We start from the raw sequence: 21,676 nt of genomic DNA, 5'->3' as shown, positions 1-21,676 counted from the left end.
ACAATGGACAATAATTCAAAAAGGTAATGATAATTTATAATAACGTAAATAAATCCTACAGTCGAGGCACCTCCCACACAGACTCAAATATAGACAAAGGGGACACAAAATGAAAAGAAAAACCTTCACTTTTAACTATTCCTGAACTTAGCATGGCCCAGAACTGATCCCTGTGGAACAGGAATTGAGGTGCTTCTCTCGTAGCGGGATGAACGCACGTCAGGCAATCCGCGAGTGGCACTCCATATCAAAGCTCAAAGCCCCAGTGTAACAGCTCCGTGTGCCCCGATCGTCTTAACCGACCCGACCAAGAGCAAAACGCCAGCATCTTACTTCACCACACGAGCCAAATCGCCTCAACAGGAATTCAATGGCTGTGTCGTCATCCTCAGCGTGCGCTCAACCTCCGCCCTTGACTCTCCAAACAATGCGCCTCGTGCCTCCACTCTGATCACTGCTCTCCACAAAATGCACAAGGCAACTCCTTCTTCCTCTTAAAATGCGCAACCTGCCTTCCTTTTACTTCGATCACACCAACATATATCCTACACCTCCAGGGAGTGGTCTGCACGCACCAAATCTGGGAAGGCGGGGCTTCTCCTGCTCAGACAGCTTCTGACGTCACGCACCCGAGGGACAATTGATGGGCGTGACTTCGCTTGTTGTCAACCTTTGAAGGTGAGGCTTTCTGCCCATTTGTTGTGGTTTCAGAGACACGTCCCCCCTTTATTGCCGATCTTGAAATATAAAACATAAGGCAAAAAAAAAATCACAGAGAGCACTCACATACTGGGGAACTTATTCTTACTCCCTATGCTAATTAACACCACACCACCCCTCGTGTGGTGACACGTAACACTTAAGCTCACAGGTTCCCTACTTACTCACATCGAGATACCTCCTCCTCATCCACAGACCAAGCAACTCTACACAATGCTATATTCCCTATTAGTTCTTCCATATACCCCCACAATTGCAGCAGTATTTACTTTCTTCTCCATTACACATTTTGTGGGTTCTTGGTTTTCATATCCAGCCGCTACCAGGTGAGAGCCCAGGGGTACTGCCCCAATTTTTATTCATTTCCAACAGGGTTAAAGTTGTATACTGCTACATTCTCTTGTATTTCCTTCAGAGTTGTACTTTATTGTTATTACAGCATTTGTATTTTTTTACGTCGCGATGTCGCGATAGAATTCCAATTCCAGATAAGGTAATGTCATCGTGCACCGTCCATCCGTCTCCTATTTTGACTTCTCAGGCCAAACCACTCAGCCGATCCGGCTGAAATTTGGCAGCAAGGTTCCCATCCTGACTGGTAACGGGGATTGTAAAGTTCGTCCTGTTCACTTGACTGTAAATAGTAAAAATTACCCCCGTGTCGGGGTGACAGTAAAAAAAACATTATAATCGATGAACCATTGCCAGATATCTCCTAAAATGACAGACTAGATAGGTTTTGAAAACGGCAACCTTCACAACTTTCGTGACCTTGTGACCTTGACCCTGACCTCGAATCCGGGGAAAAAAATATGTCGTTGGGTATCACTCATCGACCTCTACCCAGATACCAAATTTCATCAAGATCGGAAATATAAAGTTTTCTTTGTACCGGCACGTGTTTTTGACCATCTTCCAGGTTACGTGGCAGCCAAACGGGATGGAAATTCAAAAGTCTGTCCAGTTAGATACAAGATAATATTTTTTACGATCATAATCAATAAACAGTTGCCGAATATCTTGTAGAATGGCAGACTAGATAGGTTTTGAAAATGGAGATTTTTATAACTGACGTGACCTCGTGACCTTGACCCTGACCTTGAACCCGGACAAAAGTTATATCGTTGTGCAACACTCATCAACCTCTACCCACATACTAAGTTTCATCAAGATCGGAAAGAAAAATTGTTGACGGACGTATGGACCGACGTACATTTGGTCTGGCTTTATTAAGTCCTCTCTACCGAGATGACCTAAAAATGGCGGACATATTAAATTCCTTCAAAAATGTTCTTCCCACCAGTCAGAATGCTACCAAATTAGGGTTATAGCATTAGGACAAGGTACTGATGTTAAATTGTGGAAGCCGTGCCGATCAAGTGACAAAGTGTGTCAAAATGGTGGACTTAGTCAATTATTGTGAAAATCCATAAATTCCTTCAAAAATCTTCTCCAGACCCACCAGTCAGAATGCTACCGAATTTGGGTTACAACATTAGGACAAGGTCATGATGTTAAATTGCAGAGGACATGCCAATCACTTGACGGGGAAGTGTGTCAAAATGGTGGTCGAGTAAATTCCTTCAAAAATCTTCTTCTCCAGACCCAGCAGTCAGAATGCTACAAAATTTGTGGTACCTTATGACAGGGCCCAGTTAAGGTACAGGTCCAGTGGTCCTTTTTTTTTTTTTACCCTCATTATTTTACCCTCGACAGAGGAGAGGGTACAATATTGCATTTGGTTCGGTTTCTTTGTCTGTTTGTCCACAAAGAATGTGCTGACATAGGCCACAAATGCCACCTAGTGGGAGCCAGTAGCACATGTTCTGTTTTTTTTTTCAACTGAGTACCTCAATAAAGCATGTACACTTCGAATGTGATTACGTCTATAAAGTATGTACAATTAGAATGTGAGCAAGTCTATAAAGTATGTACTCTAAAACCACACAAGAGAAGTGAATGCTCATTATAGTTATTATTAGCTTATCTGGAATTGGAATTCCAGATAAAGTATTGTCATCATGCACCGTCCATCTATCTATGTTGACTTCTCCAATATATCAATAATCTACTGAAATATACGTCAATAATCTACTGAAACTGATCAATTGAACTTATCAGCATTTCCCTTTCAAATGCAGCATAAAGTCGATACCTATGTCATGCTAATCGGTAAACAACACAAATGCTCAACCTTTGGATGTCACAAGGAATAACTTGTTTTTGTGAAGCAAGAAAATGATTTTGCATTATGAATTAGTTAAAAAATTATTGGAGGTTCATAAAAATAAAATGTTCAACCGAGTATTGAGGAAGACTTGAATCCCACATATTTGAGCTCTGAACATTAAATCGGGCCCGAGTTAGTTGGGCAAAATAAAACAGCAGCAGCAGCCTTGACAAATTTGCTATTAAAATGAAAATGGGCAAGTTTTTATATCATTTAAATAAAAAAAGATAAGAAGGCAGGTGTAGGGGATTGGGTGTCTGTATGAGGCAAAAACTACCAATGTTAATGCAATTTCTTGGCTTACTTGTAATGCTCCACAGCCATCGCAAATTCCTCAAGGCGGACGTGAGTGTTCCCCAGGTTTGTGTATGCCCTTTTCTCTGCACACCTGTCTCCAAACTCTCGTGCAATCTTTAACCGCTGCGCACGCACATACACACATACACACATACACAGTCCCCCCTCCACCCAAAAACCAGTCACTCATAGGCTTTACATTAACAATCAAAGTCAGAGGTGACCTGAAGGTTTCTCTTTCACTGGCATCGACCACTTGGTAAAGGGGCGGGAAGGAGGGGTGCCACTGTTATCTCTCTGTCATCACATTAACATTTTAAAGATGCTATCAATTATACAGTAAACTCTACAATATCATGGGGGGTTAGGTTCCTGAAACATGTCGCAATCGTAAAAACCAAGATTGTGGAAACCAAGAGCCAATGGAAAAGCGAGGGTTCGGTTCCTTTCCTTCGAGAAAACATAGAAGAAAGTGTACGGCAGCCAGAAATAAATATATATATATATATATATTGAAACGCAAAAGAAACTTACCACCTTTTAAACCTTAAAATATCAACAATAACACTGCGTGTAGTAAATGTGTGAACTTATTTGTGGACAATAGTGTCCTTACTGTCAGACAAACGGTCACGGATGGTCACTTGAACCTTCAATGGTCACTTCATAGCACAGCTGTTGAACAGCCGTTTTGACTGTCAGTGATTAGCCAAGGGGTACGGGATGATTTTAATGAGCTCCACGTGATGTGTTGATATTGGCTTTAACAAGGCCAGTGCAAAATGGGCATTTCAATCAACATGCCACGATTGTCAAGGGATCAACGGCAGTGTGCCTTGGGCAAAACTGCAAGGCGGATTGAGCTACCGTGAGGTGGCACGTCGCCTTGGCTGTTCACACGAGACGATATCGGCTCTGGTGGACAGAGACACCCTCCACAACTCTGCAGATGACAGACCTCGATCAGGGAGGGCAAGAGTCACCACTGCAAGGCAGCACAGGCAGATGGTGATAAGTCAGATGGCTTCAGACATTGAGGACTGAGTGGGACAGAATCCAGCAGCAATCCATCCAAAGACTGGTAGGCAGTATGCGCCGACGATGCACTGCCTGTATCCAAAACAATGGTGGCCACACACGCTATTGAAAGGGGACTGACATTGCACCCTGTGCTGTCTGTACTGTAGAACAAACTTATAAGATGGTGTATCTTGGTCAAAAACTTGACATGTCATCAATAAAATGCCAATGTTTCAATTAGCAATTGTTGGTTTGTTTTATTTTGAACTGTTACAATTTTATTACATTTCAAACAAGTGGTAAGTTTCTTTTGCGTTTCTGTGTGTGTGTATATATATATATATATATATATATATATATATATATATATATATATATATATATATATATATATATATATATATATATATATATATATATATATATATATATATATATATATATATATATGAATGGAAATGGCGGTGGTAAATACATATTTCAAGAAGGAGGAACACAGGGTGACATACAAGAGTGGAGGAAAGTGCACACAGGTGGATTACATCTTAAGTAGGAGATGCAACCTGAAAGAGATTAGTGACTGTAAGGTTGTGGCAGGGGAGAGTGTAGCTCGACAGCATCGATTGGTGGTCTGTAGGATGACTTTCGAGGTGAGGTTGGAGGAAGAAAGTGAGGGCTGAACCAAGGACCAGATGGTGGAAGCTGAAGGAGGAAGACTGTTGCGTGAAATTTAGGGAGGAGGTGAGACAGGCGTTGGATGGTGGTAAAGATGGGTGGGATGATTGGGCAACGACAGCAGAAATTGTGAGGGAGATAGCTAGGAAGGTACTTGGTGTGACATCTGGACAGAGGAAGGAAGATAAGGAGACTTGGTGGTGGAATGAGGAAGTACAGGAAAGTATAAGGAAGAAGGGGTTGGCAAAAAAGAAGTGGGATAGTCAGAGAGATGAAGAAAGTAGGCAGGAGTACAAGGAGTGGCGGCGAAAGGCAAAAAGAGAGGTGGCAAAGGCCAAGGAAAAGGCATATGACGAGCTGTACGAGAAGTTGGATACAAAAGAAGGGGAAAACGATTTATACCGATTGGCAAGACAGAGGGACCGAGCTGGGAAGGATGTGCTGCAGGTTAGGGTGATAAAGGACGCAAATGGGAATGTGCTGACGAGCGAGGAGTGTGTGTTGAGAAGGTGGATGGAGTACTTTGAGGAGCTGATGAATGAAGAAAATGAGAGAGAGAGAAGGTTGGAAGAGGTGGAGATAGTGAATCTGGAAGTGGGGTGGATCAGTAAGGATGAAGTGAGGACTGCTATGAAGAAGATGAAAAGTGGAAAGGCAGTTGGCCCAGATGGTATACCAGTGGAGGCATGGAAGTGCTTAGGAGAGATGGCAGTGGGGTTGTTAACCAGATTGTTTAATAAAGTCTTGGAAAGCGAGAGGATGCCGGAGGAGTGGAGATTAAGTGTACTGGTTCCGATTTTCAAGAATAAGGGTGATGTGCAGAGCTGTGTAAATTACAGAGGGATAAAGTTGTTAAGCCACACCATGAAGTTGTGGGAAAGAGTAGTGGAAGCTCGGTTGAGAGGAGACGTGACGATCTGTGAGCAGCAATATGGGTTTATGCCAGGAAAGAGCACCACTGATGCAATGTTTGCTTTGAGAATGTTGATGGAGAAGTATAGGGAAGGCCAGGAGTTACATTGTGTGTTTGTGGATTTAGAGAAAGCTTATGATAGGGTGCCAAGAGAGGAGTTGTGATATTGTATGAGGAAGTTGGGAGTGATGGAGAAGTATGTGAGGATCGTGCAGGATATGTATGAGGACAGTGTGACAGCGATGAGGTGTGCGGTAGGAATGACGGACCGGTTTAAGGTTAAAGTGGGATTGCACCAAGGATCGACTCTGAGCCCTTTCCTGTTTGCAATGGTGATGGACAGGTTGACGGACGAGATCAGACTGGAGTCTCCATGGACTATGATGTTCGCGGATGACATCATGATCTGTAGGGAGAGTAAGGAGCAGGCTGAAGCGAGCCTTGAGAGGTGGAGGTACGCACTGGAGAGAAGGGGAATGATAGTTAGTAGGAGAAAGACGGAGTACATGTGCGTAAATGAGAGGGAGGGTAGTGGTATGGTGCGGTTGCAAGGAGTTGAGGTGGGGAAGGTGGATTGGTTTAAATACTTGGGATCAACTGTCCAAAGTAACGGAGAGTGTGGGAGAGAAGTGAAAAAGAGAGTGTAGGCAGGATGGAGTGGGTGGAGAAGAGTTGCAGGAGTGATTTGTGACAGAAGGGTAGCTGCAAGAGTGAAGGGGAAAGTATATAAGACGGTAGTGAGACCAGCTATGTTGTATGGTTTGGAGGCGGTGGCACTAACAATAAGACAGGAAGCGGAGCTGGAGGTGGCAGAGTTAAAGATGCTGCGATTCTCGTTGGGAGTGACGAGGATGGATAGGATAAGAAATGAGTATATTAGAGGGACAGCGCAGGTAGGACGGTTGGAGACAAAGTGAGAGAGGCGAGATTGAGATGGTTTGGACATGTGCAAAGGAGGGAAGCGGAGTATATCGGGAGAAGGATGTTGAAGATGGAGCCGCCAGGCAGGAGGAGAAGAGGAAGGCCAAAGAAGAGGTTCATGGATGCGGTGAGGGCGGACATGCGGGTGGTTGGAGTGTCAATGGAAGATGTGGAGGATAGAGCGAAATGGAGACGGTTGATCCGCTGTGGCGACCCCTAACGGGAGCAAGCCGAAAGAGGAAGAAGAAAAAGATATATATATATATATATATATATATATATATATATATATATATATATATATATATATATATATACACATATATATACACACACACACACACACACACACACACACACACACACACACACACACACACACACACACACACACACACACACACACACACATATTACATGTTAACATTGACAAAAAACATATAAATGCAGTGTAAATTAAACAAAAACACAAAACTTTTACCTTTTAAATTTACTGCAAAACAGAGAGGTAGGTGAGGGTAAGAACATTACATGTTCACACTGTACTCTGCCATAAATAGAAAACACTGGACTTAGCTTGGGGTGATGATGATGATGATGGAGGGGAGAGGGTGGGAGAGGGGGAGGTGGAGGGAGGGGGAGGGAGGGGGAGGCAGGGGGAGAAGGGTGAGTGGGGAAGGGGGAGTGGGGAAGGGGGAAAAGGTGACCGAGAAAAGGGTGAGCTGAAAGGCGATTCAGCGAAGGAAAAGCAGCATGAGCTTTCTGACGAAGGTGCCTACAGAATTGCCACAATGGAGAAGGGCAACACGATCCTTAACTTCCTTACCTTGAACCACAATCTTCCCTGCTTGGAGAGCAAGGAACGAGGTACGGCATCCTCTTTCAGAATAATCCCATCTTGTCGGTGTTAAAAACCTGCTCCATCATAAATCCCTTCGCTCAATTTGTTTCATGAGCTGCGGTTGAGAATGTGTGTTTGAGAATAGAGGTCGAGTCCCAGTGTCTACATTAAGTGTTTTGGAATGGCAGTTCGAGTACGGGTGTCAGAAAATGAAGGCTTTGAAATGAGGTGCAAGTACGGGTGTCGGAAAATGAAGATTTGGGAATGAGGTTCGAGTACGGATGTCAGAAAATAATGGTTTGGGATTACGGTTCAAATATGGAGTTGGAAAATGAAAGTTTGGGAATGAGGTTTGAAGGATAATGAAGGTTTCGGAATGTCAGAGTACAATGGGGAAGGTTCAACCTACAATCATTCACCCCGTAATGACGACCCACAGATGCGGCATTTTCACCTCGAGCCAACTGATCCAACAACTCGATCTTTTCACCCAACGTCACAACCTCTCTCTGCCTTTTGGCAGAACTAACTTTGTCCATCACTTTAAGTTTGGGTTCATTAAAAGCAGTGCACGAGAAACAACACAACGCTCGTAATGGGAGGTAATCCTTCAAGTACGGGATGCAAACGATGACTTATCCCAGCTCAAAAACCGCGATTGGTCGAAATGAAATACTGCGATAACGAAATCGGAATGCAATATGTTGCCCGCGATTAGTCGAAATGAAATACCACAATAACGAAATCAGAATGCAATATGTTGCCCGCGATTAGTCGAAACCCATGATATTTGAGGATTGACTGTGCTAATTCTGAAAGACTACAGGTATATAATTAACTATTTCATTGTTAAACTTCAAAAACACACAAACGCATGTATGCGTCAGGACAATCAGTTCTTTGTAAAAGTTGTAAAGGGTTTCTAAGAGCAATCGACAATTGATGAAGGCCCACGAAAGTCAGTCTGCATTTGTCGCAACAGGGACGCACAAACGCAAGAAGTCTCTTTTGAATTTTGAAGAGGGAACTGCATACTTGACCCCCCCCCCCCAAAAAAAACTAGCTCAGCTATAGTGTAATGTGGGGTAGTGTAGTGTAGTTGAATCAAGTGAATACATGACAAATTCCCAACTGTGTGTGTGTGTGTGTCAAATCAAATTATCAGGCTACATGAGCATCAACGTTAGAAGGGGGAGCGACCAAAAACGGGAATAGGCACCCAATCTCTCCCGGACATCCAGGGTGCGTGGGCTAGAGCAGATGAACAAGCTGTCTCTGTGGGTAGAAGAATAAGTGCATGGGACAATGAATAGAACAGATTATCCTAATTGCTTGCTTAATTAATGAGGCTGGCAGGATAGCCAAGGCCCGAAAGGTATGCACACTCACCTCTGAGCTGTCTAGCATTGGTTCAAATGTCAACTCAACTATAAACGGTCATCCTGTTGTTTCGCAAGCAGGGTGAAGAAACAATATGCGCAGCGTCTCTCGGATGGTTATTAAACTGCACGACCCGTAAGCTGGCATTAGTTGGTGTTTGTTTAAGATCCTTCGCAAAAAGTAGTCGAGCTTTTGCCAGCACACTGGCCAAATGACTGCCATAACAGACAGTGGACACAACATCAGCGGTACTGTCACACCCTAACGAAGACTGATGCTAACCCGCAGCGACTAGATGTACATGAACGACGACGACTTAGGTAATTGCAGAAACAATGAACCAGATAAGAATTATGTAATGCTTCATTGCATTCCACAGAGGAATGACTATTGTTTCACCCCTTCCAAACTTGCAAAAATAATGAGATTCAAAACCGCATTGCTTTCAGTGCCTGGGCTGAAAAAAAAACCACAGGTATCCTCGATTGTTCTCAACTCACAAAAACAAGCCACGTTTACTGAGATTCCCAACATGTTAAAATAAAAAAAGATAAGGCATTTGCTGTATTCTACAAAGCGGGGAAAAAATTGCGCTTTTGCGAAAATTGCAAATCCAGATGGGGAATTTGCTTGACTGTAACTAGTTCGAGCATCAATTAATACTGCAAACCCAATGCATGCCATTGCAAGTCATCAATCCATCAACATTTTAAATTCTTTCTGGTGGCACTTCCATCGAACATTGCATAGTGGCATCCATCAAGTCAAGAAACAGCACTTCAGCATTAGAGAGGATACAAAACATGGAACTTCAACGAAAGTTAGTCATTACCTTCCTTTCTGGAACACATGAAAACGCATCATAATTGGCAGGCCAAGGTGAGGTACATGATCAATGAGCCAAGAATATTGCTGTCACAGAATCTGGTACAAGTTTCAAAATCCCACAATGCTTCTCTGAATGTGTGTAAAATTATCCAAAGCAGTCCACTCCGTGTCATGTACACAATATTCCCATAAAAAACCCATTTTGTTCGAGACAAAGCTGCTGAAGAACAGGTCATCCATCATTAATACGCAACTCTTGACAGTCTTGTGACAACTGATGAAACGTGTGCAGCTTACTTACCTCTTCATGGAACAACACTGCCTGTGAGTATTCTCCCAAAAGGTAGTGCGTGTTTCCGAGGTTCCCAAGGGCCCGGCCCTGTGCTGCCTTATCCCCGAGTCTACGGGCCAGCTCCAGGTTCTCTCTATGAGGCAAGGGATGAATCTTAACTGGGGCAGTACAAGGTCTGGAATGTTTTAAACAGTAGAAACAAACTGGAAAACAAGTCCTAGTCAAATGTCTTACTGGTAGCAGCGCACTGCCATATGCAGAGCTTCTGAACATTCGCTGGTCAGTTCAGCAAGTTCACCAGAGCCCCAGGCATCCGATTGCTTACCACGGCAGTGATACGCGTTACCCAGATTGTACAAGGCCTTTGCCTCACCGACCTGGCACACAACAATAATACAAAAAAAAACATCACCGAATTGCAAACACCTGATCAGGGAATTAATAAAGAAACTTGAGAGTGGGGTGGAGGGAGTAAATGTGGGTATACTGGAGGGGAGGTTTGGAACACGTAAAAATAAACAAATATTTGAAGTAAATCCACAAGCAAAGTGACGATTTCTTTGGCACAAATGTTTGGCAGCTTTATGCAAGGGCAGAGGTGAACACCACACCTTAATTCCAGTCATGTGAAAACACATAACAACCTCTCTTTCTCCCCTCAACTATTCATGCAAAATAAGTAATGAAAGTTCAAAATTTCACACACTGGGTATTTATACATTTAAACAAGAAAACAATACATCGGTTGGAGGTTGTATAATACACCACCTATGCATCACGATTGTGGCGAAACAACACTGCGCTATGCTAACATCGTTGGCCACCTGCACCATTGCACATACCTCATCTCCCAACTCTCGGGAAATCTCCAACTGACGGTTGCAGCAGCGTATCGCCTCATCAAACTGTCCTAGAGCCTTCAAAGTATTTCCAAGGTTCCCACTTGCTTTTGCCTCTCCTACCTTGTCATTCATTCTCCTGCAGATCGGGTCGTTGGACACGGGCATCACTCATAAAGTCATCACATTTGACGAGTGATGAAAATCAAACACCATATGCACAGTCAATCGGAAATATTTTGTTGGGATTGAGAATTTTCTGGCAGATGTGATGAACAAATATTAATTTGCATCATTGTGGGCAGAATCAGGCTCGAGTTTAACAGAAACACTGAGCTATGGGACACTCACCGTGCTAGGGTCAGATCATGCGTGTGGTAGGTAAGTGCTCGGGAAAATTGTCCAAGGTGGTAGTAGGCACTACCCAGCTGGCTATAGATAGCGCTGAGGGTCTGGGCATCTTCAGTTCCAATCTCAACCGCCGCTTCAAAGAACGATGCACCCGCCACAAAGTCACCACCTTTACACAATCGCTCGCCTTCAAGGGCCAATTCCAAACAAGAAGCCTCCATCCTGCACAAAGATGATGAAGAACAAGTGAGTGATGTACAGGTATGAGATAAAAGAAAAGAAAGAAGGGTGATGGTTAGAAGTAGGCTCGGATATCGGTCGAAAAGTCAGGTAATGAGCTAGCAGAAGATAAGTGGGTGAGAATCGAGAGAATATAGCTAGATAATGAAGTGATCAGCAGAGATTCTAAAGAGATAAAGGAAAAGAAGCACACAAAGATAAACAAGAATGACACTCGGTAGAGCACATATCTCTGACAGGCTGAACAGTTTAAGTTTTGTATCCCACTGAGAGGCCGGATCGGCATCTAGACCTGAACCATAATCTAATCGGTTTGTTCTTCTCACATAACCAAATCATCCACCGAGTTTTATCATAATCCATCCACAACATTTTTAAATCTCATGCTACATGTAGTTGTGGGCCACACCTCTCAATAGTGAAGAATTGCATAAAACACTGTTCTTCATTGCAAGTCTCGCGAGCCACTGGCGGCCTCAAGTGCTGCCCCGAACATGCGGCCGATAAAGGCCCAGTCACACCTTGACGTTTTAGCCAGCGATGGCAACGTATTAAAATTTATGTAAAACGCTGGCTTACGTTGAACTTTTGATGTTTTTTTTTAAGTTTCGGACGTATTCATAGCGACTTGGTCTTATGTATAACGCATTAGTAACGGACACAGAACGTTTCGTTGTGTTATAGATAACTTATACCAACGAATGCTGAACCTGTTGTCGGCCTACACAACCTATGCCCAACGATAGTCTAACTTATGCATAGCGCGCTACACGCATCACCGACGATGACATGGCATAGGTTATGAAAAGGCTGCCGCACAACGATTCAAATCATAACCGCCGCAGAAATGGAAATGTCAACATCGCAGTCACACCTTGGCGATCTTGCCAGCGTATGCCGACCTAAGAAAAATGTGTCTAAAACGTTGGGGCACGTCAAATACGGTACGAGTAAGTTTGGTATACGTGAGTAGAACGCTAAAATACGCTATCATACGTCGTAGTAAGTAGAGTACGTCAAAAAATTTTAAACATGTTCAAAATTTTACGACGTGCTTGGCGTATGACACACGCTCCGCATGCGATGGGGATAAGTTGTACACACGATATGCGGATGCTTACACACGTCCACAAAGGCTACTTATAAGCTACTCATAAGTCGAAACACGGCTTGGTAATGTCTTTGTTACGCGAAACTTATTTCTAACTTATGTTTGACGTGCTTTGAACCAATTCTTTACGTAGTCCCAACACACATTGACATATGTAGACGTATTCCAATGACGTCTTCCGGTCGACAAAAAAAATAAATGAACGTGTTTCTAACTTACAACTGCCATATAAAGACGTGTTCCCAGCGATTTTGGGAATTGGTATATAAAATGCTGCTCATAAAAGGGGAACCCAACAGTGTTTTTGAGTCCTTTTTGAGTCGATGTCCATGTCAGCAGTAACAGTATCAGTATCAGTATCAGTATTAGTATTAGTGGTAGTTTGTTCATGTTGGCAGTAGTAGGTGAGTGTGAGGGGGAGGGTGTGGGTTATGATGGATCCTCCTTGCTTCCGCGTGTCCACGGGTAGGAGACATCTTTGCACCATTGTTCGAAGTTCTTCGCGGCTAATTTTTTATGGGGCTTTTTCAACAATGAGCTATAGCTTGTTTTTACGATTCAGGTCTATTCATAATGGGTTGGACAAATGCACAATGAACTAACAATGTGCATAGAGCGCTTCGATAACTTATAGATACGGTATACCAACGAATAATTATCGTGTAGCCGGCTTTCACAAACTATGCCCAACGATAGCCTAACTTATCCATATCGTGTGGCAGTTTATCTTTGCCGGTGACGTGGGGTTTGCTATTCATAGGCTGCCACTCAACGATTTAAATGGCTGCATCTCCACTATTGAAAGTAGACGCTTGCGCTCAACAATTGGATTTTTTTTTACACTCAACGACTTTTAAACGGTACCACTCAGCTATTTTCATTGTTTACAATGAACGATTTAAATGGCTGTCACTCGCCTTTGTTTTTTGACGCTGGGGTTTGGAAATTTGAAGCGTTTCTTCTGAACGTGTTAAAACGCTGAAACTCGACTATTTTAAATAGATGCTGCCGATGGACAATTGGAATCATAGCCAAGCTAGACATCGAAGTGTGAACATCCTCATCATGCCGAAGAAAAGTTTGAAGAATGTTGCAAACAAGTGTCGTGGCCGTGGACGCTGACGCAAGGACGATTCATTATACCGACGTCTTTCAGCCTATGAGTAACTTAAAAGTAACGTTTGTCGACGTGTGGCAACGATCGCGTAACGTGCCAACAACACGTTAATCATAGGTTAGAAATAAGTTTCGGGTACGCTAAACATTACCTCGGCGTGTCTCAACTTATGATTAACTTACAAGTAGCATGTGTTGACGTCTGTCAACGATCGCAGACCGTGCATACAACTTGTGGCCAGCGTAGCGGAACGTGTGTCATACGCCGGCATACGTCGTGAAATTTCAAGCATGCAAAAATTTGAGGACAACCGAAAAGTACAACGTTTAAAGCCAGCGTACAACGACGTATGGCAGTGTTTTTCAGCATGCTCTCAATGTTATCAAAACTTACCCATAATGTATTCAACGTGTGCCAGCGTTTTAGAAAAAAAAATTCAAAAATCGGCATACGTTGGCTAAAACGTCAAGGTGTGACTGGGCCTTAATACACAAATGTAAAAATACCTCATCATAATCCACCATAAATGCTACCAAATTGACCCAATGGTTTCAAATGAGTGTACCAACACGAAGCATAAAAGTAACATAACTACATCAGGATATGGTTGCAGTATACAAACAATTAAGCTTGCAGCGCAGTTAACCACAACGAAGAAGAGTATGTGGAGGCAGGGCCCAATAGCAGCCATTATGGAGTGCTGCAGGCGGTGTGGCGGCTCCCGCTCCCACACTGATGTCGTATCGGCAAAAGTGATATCCTCTAAAACATCATGAAGATCACTAGCTTAAAATAATTTAAAAACTCTTGGATTTGCATGCAGATCTTCACCGAAATCAAATCAATTCTTCCTATCACACGCCCAACCTGTCCAAATCTGTCCATAACTTTTTGAAATATCTTGCTCACAGACAGATAGACAAACAAACAGACAGGGGTCAAAACATAACCTCCGTCCACTTGCAGTGGCAGAGGTAATAAAAGGTGGCTTATATGGTCAATTTGATGCAGGCCAAGATGATATTATGAGGGCCTGGAGATGCATTTTGCATGGGAGCGACATGTAAAGTATTTATGGAGTCTTCAGTAGCTTCAGTCTCGACTCCATCGAAAGCCTCCTCACCCCTCCCCCCACCCCACCCGAAAAAAAAAAGAGAGAAAATACATGGAAAAACTGGCTCTTCAGTGTAAGCAGTTAAGAAAGGTGCCATCTAGAAATAAAATTAAAATAGGGGCAATACCCTGGGTGGTCACTTGGTAAAATAATGATACGGTGGAGGAAGTCGTGGGACGGAATCAGCAAAATGAACCAATGTTATAGGCCCAATTTTTTTTCATGTCTTAAATAAACTTTGGTACGTACATCACGGGTGATGAAGGTTGTGGTCAAGTTTCATCAAAATTGTGTGTGTAGTTTCGGAGAAGAGAGGAAATATATATTTTGGGGGACAACCCCCGGTATACCTCCTTAAACCCCAATATATTTAATGCCATGAACAAACTTTGGGAATTACAGGTGAACCTGGACCCACTTTGACCCCGGTAGACCCCTTTAGACTCCAATTTTTTTGAATGCTGCCAACAAACTTGACTTGCAACATACCAAATATCATTTCAGCCAAGTTTGGTCACAATCCCATCAGTAGTTTCGAAGAAGTTGCACGCGTTTACGGACTGACAACATGCCATCCCATAAGCTCCCTGGAACTATGTTCCAGATGAGCTAGCAACACACGACAACCCAAAGTACATGTAGTTTGTTTCTCTATTACAACGACGTTTGAATGGCAGTAAAGCAAATAAACACAGAAGGCACATTAAAAAAAAGTGTTACCTGTTATGTAGGTGATAAATTCCCTCATCCTCCATTCCTACCAAATTATAGTTAGCAAAATTTGGGCAAGTCAGGTATCAACAGCGTTTGATAATCACCCATTAAAACACGAGACACAATGTCATTGGAGGCAGGGGGTGGAAGGAGAGTAATACATCTCCAAGGAAATCCTGCAGTTTCAAGTTGGGTGAGGTTACCAGCCAATCAGATTCTGGAAGTTCAAAAACAATTGCCGCCTCTGCTTAAACCTAATTGGTTGCTTGGGGAAATCGCAGGAGGTGGGACCACGAGTTTAGCTTTGTTGCCTCTCCGGTTCCACCAAGCAAGCTTGAACTTGCGAATAATTTATGGTGATCAAGTAGCAGTGAAAGGAGGTTTTTGATGGTGCACCCTGCAGGTTCCAAAACAACACATTGAAAAGGCACATACCTGGAAGCATAACCTTATGAATAAATCTGGATATGTACAAACAAGCTGCTGTCAATATTAAACCTTTGGTAAGATCACAATGCAAATCAAGTGCAAGGGCTGTGCAGCAAACTTTTGACAGCTGGCATTTCCATTGCTTCTGGTGGGTTCGTGTCTGCAGGTCAGATTTTGGTTTAAAATAGGTATGGCTCTTGTGGGCTCAGGTCTACAGTGACACCAATGTGCCACACCTATGGTGGATAAAATTACATGACGAGTAAACTGCAGAGTTCCAAATACTCATCTCATGTAAAACTATGATGGATACTTGATTAATTGTGAAGGTATTATTTTATTTAACTTTGACATCCTTGTAATTCCTCATAATCATAAAGTTGCAACAAAACCCCAACATGACACTTCCTGTGATCTCTGTGAGGCTATCAGTTCTGATCAGGTCACTCAAAACAGAGCTACACTTTTATGACACAACTACAGGCATTAGCCACTATTTTCTGCACAATATTGCCAAAAAGTGGGTTTGTCTCAACAATTAGGACATGTAGAGATTTTAGCCAAGAAAAAAATAAAATAAAAGGTTTTACACGTGGTCAATGAGAACCTTTTTGGCCTTAATTGTTAAAACAATTAAAATCCTCCTAACACATCAAACAAATCATCGATGAATGACAAAACAAGATAAAAAATGTTATGTCACCTATTGTAAAATTTGTCATTTTCTTGTTCGGTAATATGAAGGTTTGTATCAACCTTGTTCATGCCCCCCCCCACGTTTTCCTACCCAAACCTCAGCTTTCTCATTCTTCTGCAAGTGTCCTACTACCCTGATGTTGGTGCTCACCTGCTCTCCACTGTGTTTTAGGTGTTCCATGGTCCAGATTTTTCAACGAGCTCCCCCTCCCTTAATAGATAGAAGGTACTGTACTTTGTTGGGGGGGGGAGTGGGGGTGGGTTCTGTTTACACCCTGCAGCATATACATTTTATTTTATACCAGCAAATACCAAGCTGTGGCTTCACTGACAAGAATACAGGGGAGGAGGGGGTGGGAGGAATGGAGGGGGTGGGAGGAATGGAGGGGGTGGGAGGAATGGAGGGTGTGGGAGGAGAGGAAAGGAGGGGTGGGAGGAGAGGAGAGGAGGGGTGGGAGGAGAGGAGAGGAGGGGTGGGAGGAGAGGAGAGGAGGGGTGGGAGGAGAGGAGAGGAGGGGTGGGAGTAGAGGAGAGGAGGGGTGGGAGGAGAGGAAAGGAGGGGTGGGAGGAGAGGAAAGGAGGGGTGGGAGGAGAGGAAAGGAGGGGTGGGAGGAGAGGAAAGGAGGGGTGGGAGGAGAGGAAAGGAGGGGTGGGAGGAGAGGAAAGGAGGGGTGGGAGGAGAGGAGAGGAGGGGTGGGAGTAGAGGAGAGGAGGGGTGGGAGTAGAGGAGAGGAGGGGTGGGAGTAGAGGAGAGGAGGGGTGGGAGGAGAGGAGATGAGGGGTGGGAGGAGAGGAGAGGAGAGGAGGGGGTGGGAGGAGAGGAGAGGAGAGGAGGGGGTGGGAGGAGAGGAGAGGAGAGGAGAGAGAGAAGGGGGTGGGAGGAGAGGAGAGGAGATAAGGGGGTGGGAGGAGAGGAGAGGAGATAAGGGGGTGGGAGGAGAGGAGAGAAGAGAAAGGGGTGGGAGGAGAGGAGAGGAGAGAGGGGGTGGGAGGAGAGGAGAGGAGAGAAGGGGGTGGGAGGAGAGGAGAGAGAGAGAAAGGGGTGGGAGGAGAGGAGAGAGGAGAGAGAAGGGGGTGGGAGGAGAGGAGAGGAGAGGAGGGGGTGGGAGGAGAGGAGAGGAGAGGAGGGTGTGGGAGGTAGGGAGAGGAGAGAGAGAAGGGGTGGGAGGAGAGGAGAGGAGAGAGAGAAGGGGGAGAGGAGAGGAGAGGAGAGAGAGAGAAGGGGGAGAGGAGAGGAGAGGAGAGAGAGAAGGGGGAGAGGAGAGGAGAGGAGAGAGAGAAGGGGGAGAGGAGAGGAGAGAGAGAAGGGGGTGGGAGGAGAGGAGAGAGAGAGGAGAGAAGGGGGTGGGAGGAGAGGAGAGGAGAGGAGAGAAGGGGGTGGGAGGAGAGGAGAGGAGAGAGAGAGAGAAGGGGGTGGGAGGAGAGGAGAGGAGAGGAGAGAAGGGGGTGGGAGGAGAGGAGAGGAGAGAGGAGAGAAGGGGGTGGGAGGAGAGGAGAGAGAGAGGAGAGAGAAGGGGTGGGAGGAGAGGAGAGGAGAGGAGAGAAGGGGTGGGAGGAGAGGAGAGGAGAGGAGAGAAGGGGTGGGAGGAGAGGAGAGGAGAAGAGGAGAGAAGGGGGTGGGAGGAGAGGAGAGGAGAGGAGAGAAGGGGGTGGGAGGAGAGGAGAGGAGAGGAGAGAAGGGGGTGGGAGGAGAGGAGAGGAGAGAGAGGAGAGAAGGGGGTGGGAGGAGAGGAGAGGAGAGGAGAGAAGGGGGTGGGAGGAGAGGAGAGGAGAGGAGAGAAGGGGGTGGGAGGAGAGGAGAGGAGAGGAGAGAAGGGGGTGGGAGGAGAGGAGAGGAGAGAGGAGAGAAGGGGTGGGAGGAGAGGAGAGGAGAGGAGAGAAGGGGGTGGGAGGAGAGGAGAGGAGAGGAGAGAAGGGGTGGGAGGAGAGGAGAGGAGAGGAGAGAGAAAGGGGGTGGGAGGAGAGGAGAGGAGAGGAGAGAAGGGGGTGGGAGGAGAGGAGAGGAGAGGAGAGAAGGGGGTGGGAGGAGAGGAGAGGAGAGGAGAGAAGGGGGTGGGAGGAGAGGAGAGGAGAGGAGAGAAGGGGTGGGAGGAGAGGAGAGGAGAGGAGAGAAGGGGGTGGGAGGAGAGGAGAGGAGAGGAGAGGAGAGAAGGGGTGGGAGGAGAGGAGAGGAGAGGAGAGAAGGGGGTGGGAGGAGAGGAGAGGAGAGGAGAGAAGGGGGTGGGAGGAGAGGAGAGGAGAGGAGAGAAGGGGGTGGGAGGAGAGGAGAGGAGAGGAGAGAAGGGGGTGGGAGGAGAGGAGAGGAGAGGAGAGAAGGGGGTGGGAGGAGAGGAGAGGAGAGAGAGAGAAGGGGGAGAGGAGAGGAGAGGAGAGAGAGAGAAGGGGGAGAGGAGAGGAGAGAAGGGGTGGGAGGAGAGAGAGAGAGAGAGAGAGAAGGGGTGGGAGGAGAGAGAGGAGAGAGAGAAAGGGGGTGGGAGGAGAGGAGAGGAGAGAAGGGGGTGGGAGGAGAGGAGAGGAGAGAAGGGGGTGGGAGGAGAGGAGAGGAGAGAAGGGGGTGGGAGGAGAGGATGGGGTGGGAGGAGAGGATGGGGTGGGAGGAGAGGATGGGGTGGGAGGAGAGGATGGGGTGGGAGGAGAGGATGGGGTGGGAGGAGAGGATGGGGTGGGAGGAGACGATGGGGTGGGAGGAGAGGAGGGAGGAGAGGGTGGGGAGCGGGGGAAGCGGAGAGGTGAGAAAAAGGGAGGAGGCGAAGGGGAGGGGTGGAAGAGAGTGGGGTATCTGGTGGGGAGGGGGGTGTATAACAATTGCTATGTTGCCAGATTAAATTTAAAGTGCATTACTTGGGGGTGTGGGTGGGTTAAAGATTATGCAGATTAAAATAACAAATCAACAATATGATGCCTATTTTGAAGAGTACATACTTCATGGATGACAAAGGGTGTAATCTCGAATTTTTACCTCTGCCACCGAAGGTGAAGGAGGTTATGTGTTCACCCCTCTCTGCTTGTTGGGTAGTCAATCTAGTCTACCCTTATCAGTATGTCTGTCTGTCTGTCTGTCTGTCTGTCTGGTCCAGTGCTCCGTTAATACAATGGCGATTTCGATGAAACTTCGTTGGTAGGTTCATACCATGACCTCGTTGTGTGCAAATGAGAACCGCTGCTATGGACCCATCCGTTGCCTAGCAATGGACCTTTGAAATTTTTGGAAAATCAAAAATCGGGCCACGAGCGACTGTGGGCAGTACATTCAGCCATATTGTCAAAAAATTCCAGCCGGATCCTATGAAAACTGTCGGAGAAGATAGACTTTGAATGAACCCTGGTCGAAAACAATAAAAAAACGAAGTTCGTTGTATCTCAGAGACTATGAGTCAGATATACATGAAACCGGTATGGTAGGTTCATGGTATGTTCTAGTTGTGTGTGAGAAAGAACCGTTGCTATGGACGCTTTTGTTGGCTAGTAACGGCTGATAAACGACGAAATTTGACTTGATCGACTACCCATGTCCACCTACTATATTGTTGGGATTCGCTAGATATCCGTTATTGTCGTGTGTGTGTGCGTGTGCGTGTGCGTGTGCGCGTGTGTAACGCGAGGCTCCACAGCACAAACCAGCAAACCGATTTCGATGAAACTTGGCGAACAGGTGCAATATGGGCTGGGAGTGTGCGCGTTTGAGTTTCGTTGCTAAGCAACCACCCGTTGCTATGCAGCGGCCGAAAAACCGCGTTTTAAGAACCCAAACGGTAACTGACGTAGCGCTGCTTTTATGATAGGTGGAGCGACCGGACCAACTCCTGCCTATTCCTTGCATCCCCATCTAGTTATCGCGACAGCATAACGTTCCGCTATCTCTCATAGTTTCTGAATGCGGAAAGGTGGTGAACCAGGGAATATGTTATGTCACCTTGACTTCAGAAACCGTCGATGGCGGAACGTTCAAATTCGGTGTATGGATAGAGTTTAATAACTACTACAAAATTGAATCGCAGCATTTTTCCATATTCGATCACCAAGGGTGTTGGGGCTGAAATACGTAAAATTCGAAAAAACACTTTTTCTCGACCTACGTTCACTATTTTCAATACTTGTCCTACAGTTTTGAATGTGGAGAAACGAGACTTTGGAATCAAACACTTCGAGATATTTAGAAAATCTTACTTGAGCCGATTTTTGATTTAGGTTTTATTTTTCAAATGGTAGTCCTGTGAGGAGTGCCAGTTGGCAAAATACGCAATAGGAAAAATCTTGCCAGGCAGAGGAACAATTGTATGTGAACCAATACGTCTTGGCAATGAATCTTCGTCGGTGGATCGGTCAGAATGAAAAGCATCGTATCCAGCGCTTCGATCCTAGCGGATCCCTCGTCGCCTACCGGCTTGTTTGTTTGCTTGTCTGTCTGTATAGCGGATATCTCAAAAAATTGTGGACGTATCCGGATGAAATTTTGTGGACAGGCAGGGGTGCAAATTAACGGCCGCCCGGTCACCAATGGCGTCTTACTTTTGTGCTGGGCAGGTACACAATACTGCCTTACCTGCCCGGCTGGCGAATCACCGATGATTCCTGTTATTTTGTACAATTTGTACTAGCTTCTCTACTAGTTTTCTCAATTAGAATTACTGTTTTTGTCCGCAGAAATCACCGGTAATTCTGCGGCGACCATTTTGTCTGTTTTCATCTCGTTCCAAATCACGCGTGATTGCGCGAGATTTGACGGTTTGGCGTGGTTTGGACGCATTTTCTCATGCCCAGGTTGGTTAAATGAGTGAATTTGGGTGAATGAGTGAGTTTCATGGGTGAGGTTAGGTGAATGAGTGAGTTTGATGAGGCTTTTGGGTTAATGAGTGAGTTCGATGAATGAGTGAGGTCAGATGAATGAGTGAGTTTTATGGGTGAGGTCGGCTGAATGAGTGAGTTTGATGGGTGAGGTTGGGTTAAT

General features: G+C 45.3%; 1 protein-coding gene across 4 annotated transcripts in view; it reads right to left on the bottom strand.

Moving 5' to 3' along the window:
* LOC147013069 (G protein-signaling modulator 2-like) overlaps window positions 1-21,676 on the bottom strand; it is a 115,798-nt gene that overhangs the window by 78,321 nt on the left and 15,801 nt on the right. For 3 of the 4 annotated variants that reach the window (XM_085854585.1, XM_085854588.1, XM_085854587.1), the window contains exons 3-7: window positions 11,308-11,529; window positions 10,960-11,095; window positions 10,352-10,494; window positions 10,127-10,250; window positions 3,255-3,370 (exon numbers count right to left, since the gene is read on the bottom strand). In XM_085854585.1, coding sequence (XP_085710711.1) covers window positions 3,255-3,370; window positions 10,127-10,250; window positions 10,352-10,494; window positions 10,960-11,095; window positions 11,308-11,529 — 741 coding nt within the window. Of the gene's footprint in view, window positions 1-3,254; window positions 3,371-10,126; window positions 10,251-10,351; window positions 10,495-10,959; window positions 11,096-11,307; window positions 11,530-15,609; window positions 15,765-21,676 lie in introns of those variants that run through there. The other variant, XM_085854586.1, reaches the window with a different exon arrangement.

This window comes from Eptatretus burgeri, chromosome 14 (genome assembly GCF_056783735.1).
Source record: "Eptatretus burgeri isolate ZD-2024b chromosome 14, Ebu_testis_v1, whole genome shotgun sequence".
NCBI lineage: Eukaryota > Metazoa > Chordata > Myxini > Myxiniformes > Myxinidae > Eptatretus > Eptatretus burgeri.
The sequence above is the reverse complement of the archived record's forward strand: the minus strand, read 5'-3'. Positions and strand labels throughout refer to the sequence as shown.